Source organism: Phaethon lepturus, unplaced genomic scaffold, assembly GCF_000687285.1.
Source record: "Phaethon lepturus isolate BGI_N335 unplaced genomic scaffold, ASM68728v1 Scaffold50149, whole genome shotgun sequence".
Classification (NCBI taxonomy): domain Eukaryota; kingdom Metazoa; phylum Chordata; class Aves; order Phaethontiformes; family Phaethontidae; genus Phaethon; species Phaethon lepturus.
The window spans coordinates 1-2,377 of record NW_010562309.1 but is presented as its reverse complement, the minus strand read 5'-3'; the positions used below and the strand labels follow the sequence as shown (position 1 = coordinate 2,377).

At 51.5% G+C, this 2,377-nt stretch overlaps 1 protein-coding gene across 1 annotated transcript; it reads right to left on the bottom strand.

Moving 5' to 3' along the window:
- Nucleotides 1–464: 464 nt before the first annotated feature.
- LOC104626328 (nuclear receptor subfamily 2 group E member 1-like) lies at nt 465–2,146 on the bottom strand (the record flags this gene model as incomplete). The annotated part of the gene is made up of 2 exons (XM_010294219.1): nt 465–611; nt 1,911–2,146. Coding segments are annotated over 2 exons (383 nt in total), but the record flags the coding sequence as incomplete, so codon positions are not given.
- Between the last annotated feature and the right edge of the window lie 231 nt (nt 2,147–2,377).

The window sequence follows — 2,377 nt, the reverse complement described above, 5'->3', positions numbered from 1 at the left end:
GAGGGAAGGGGAGGGAGGAATGGTCTTCAGAAATCACTCATATCCTGGGCCATATGCTTAACTAAGCGCCTCTCATCCCAAAATAGCAAAGTAAGATGCTATTCCCCATTTTATGGAGGGGAAAGTTGACCCACAAGTAGAGCAGCAGTTCTGGCATACTGAGCTTGGTCTGCAGTCTGGTGACTTTTCCTCTAGAACTTGTCCTCCCATAGTATTTGCTTTATATTAGTCTTTTTCTGGCTTAATTATCACTTGCTTCATGCAATAACAATTGGAAGAAAGCAGTTTCTAAATCACTGTCTGGTTTTTAGGGACAGACCAAAACTCTGCCCTGAACTTTAGAACTGCTGAGGTCCATTATGAAATTGAAGGTCTACGGCTGAAGATTCAGAACACAATCTGAGCTCTGAGCCTTCTCTAACAGGCAGGCCAGGCCAATGCCACTCCCACTGCAGGTGCCTTACCTGGTCTTGTAAGGACAAGGTGGAGAAGGCTGGGACACTCTTGGCCCACTTGATGCTCATGAACAGAAGTCTGGCTGCTGACTCGCAGACGGATTCGGTGGCCACTTCATAGAGATACATAGGGGTACCATTGACTTCATGTGGGTACTAATGTCCAAAAGAAAATAAAGCAACTTCATACAATGTCACCAAGGCAGCCCGGTCTTCCTCTCCCCTACAGCTGCCATTCAGTGCATCATGCTCATCCCCAATACAGAGCATGCACTCTCTTATTCTGCAAGCAGAGGGCATTGCTTTCAGTGGGCCCACTCCAAACTGCTCTCTGCTGCTCATCCATGTGGATGAACTGTACTACAGAAACAGTTCTCCGGAGGAGGTTGGACGGAGAAGGAAATTATACAAGGGGAAAAAAATTACCAAAACACAGTGTCATCGTTTACCTTGTAACACAACAGCACACCTTGGCTAGCAGAGTTAGAAGAACACAAATTTGATTAAGTATTTGTGCTTTGTAACCTGTGCTTCAGAAGCTGATACAGCGCTACAGCCTTGCTCAGCTAAGTACTCCTTTAGCCTTAACCTTCATCTGGCTCCCTGACTGCAACAGGCTCTGCAAGCAGGTGCGTAGAGGTAAGTACAACTACCTAAAGGGTGTGTAGTGTTGGAACGGAGTTACGTTTTCAAGCATGTGCTATGATTTCTTGCTAAATAATTTCTGATTCAGTATTTTCCAAAATTATAATATTGAACTCTATGTTGTGATCATGTTCATGATGGATTCTCCCAAGCTACCAACTCTGGAAATGGAGAACTATTTAAGTTGTCTCTTCTTTCACTTTCTAGGTGTTGTAAATATGCAAAATGCCATTGCAAATGGGTTAATGAAAAACACCACCTTCTGGCTAATTCCTGTGCAGCTGAGGCCACAGCAGTACTTCCACCAGGCTGCATAGGAAATGTCACACCCAAGAAGTGCAGAGCCAGCTTGGACATGTGTCTGTGCGGACAAGCTGCAGGCTTTGGTCAGTACAGGTAGTACTTTCTGGACTACACCACTATGGAGGTGGGCATTTTGCTGAAGAAAACTCAGTGATTGCAGCTCGTCCTCATGAAAGAAGGTTTAACATGGACTTGTGGATGGGCTCCAGGCAGGAGGAGCACTTCTGCAACTGTGAGGATGTAAAGATATAGGAGAGACAGGTTTTGTAGGGAGCAGGTTATGAGTCGGTCCTTCTACATAACCCTTCTGCAGAGGGCCTCTTCCTCCTTGCACCGTGTATCCTCAGGGGTTTTTAGGACATAACAAAAGAGTCCCCACCACAACCCGCAAGGCCTCAGGCCCTGCTCTTTGCCACGTCTGCCCCAGAGGCAGGGAAGAGCTGGTGGGTTGCAGGCACCCCAGCAGGGGGGTCTGCGGGCCCATGGGGGGCCGGGGCAGTAGCTGACCTTCGGGGTGGGCTGTGCCAGGCCCACCAGAGCCTGCCTCTCAGGGGTGCCGGTGACGGTGGCCAGCTCCAGGCCATGGGGCTCCAGCTGGGAGACGGCGGTGAAGAAGGCGGGCGCTGGCAGGGCAGCGGCGGGGAAGTGTGGGGTGCCGCTGCTCTCCTCCTTGTGCCCGCGGAAGTAGAGAGCCACCTGCTTCCGTATCGTCGACGTCCGGGGGCCCCGCTCGTGCTGCACAGCTGCAGGGCACCAAGGAGAGGCGAGGGGGTCACTGTGGGGTCCTGCACCAGGTGCCCCGCGCGAGCTCGGCTGGGTTTCCCTCCGTCCCTGCAATTTTTCAGGGACCGGCCCCGCGTCCCCCCACCCGGAGGGGCGTCTGGGGAGAAATAGGTGAGGCTGCCGTGGAATGGGGCTCGTTAATGTTGGGGGAGGGGAAGACGACCCACAGCGACACACCGCTCCTCCTTCAG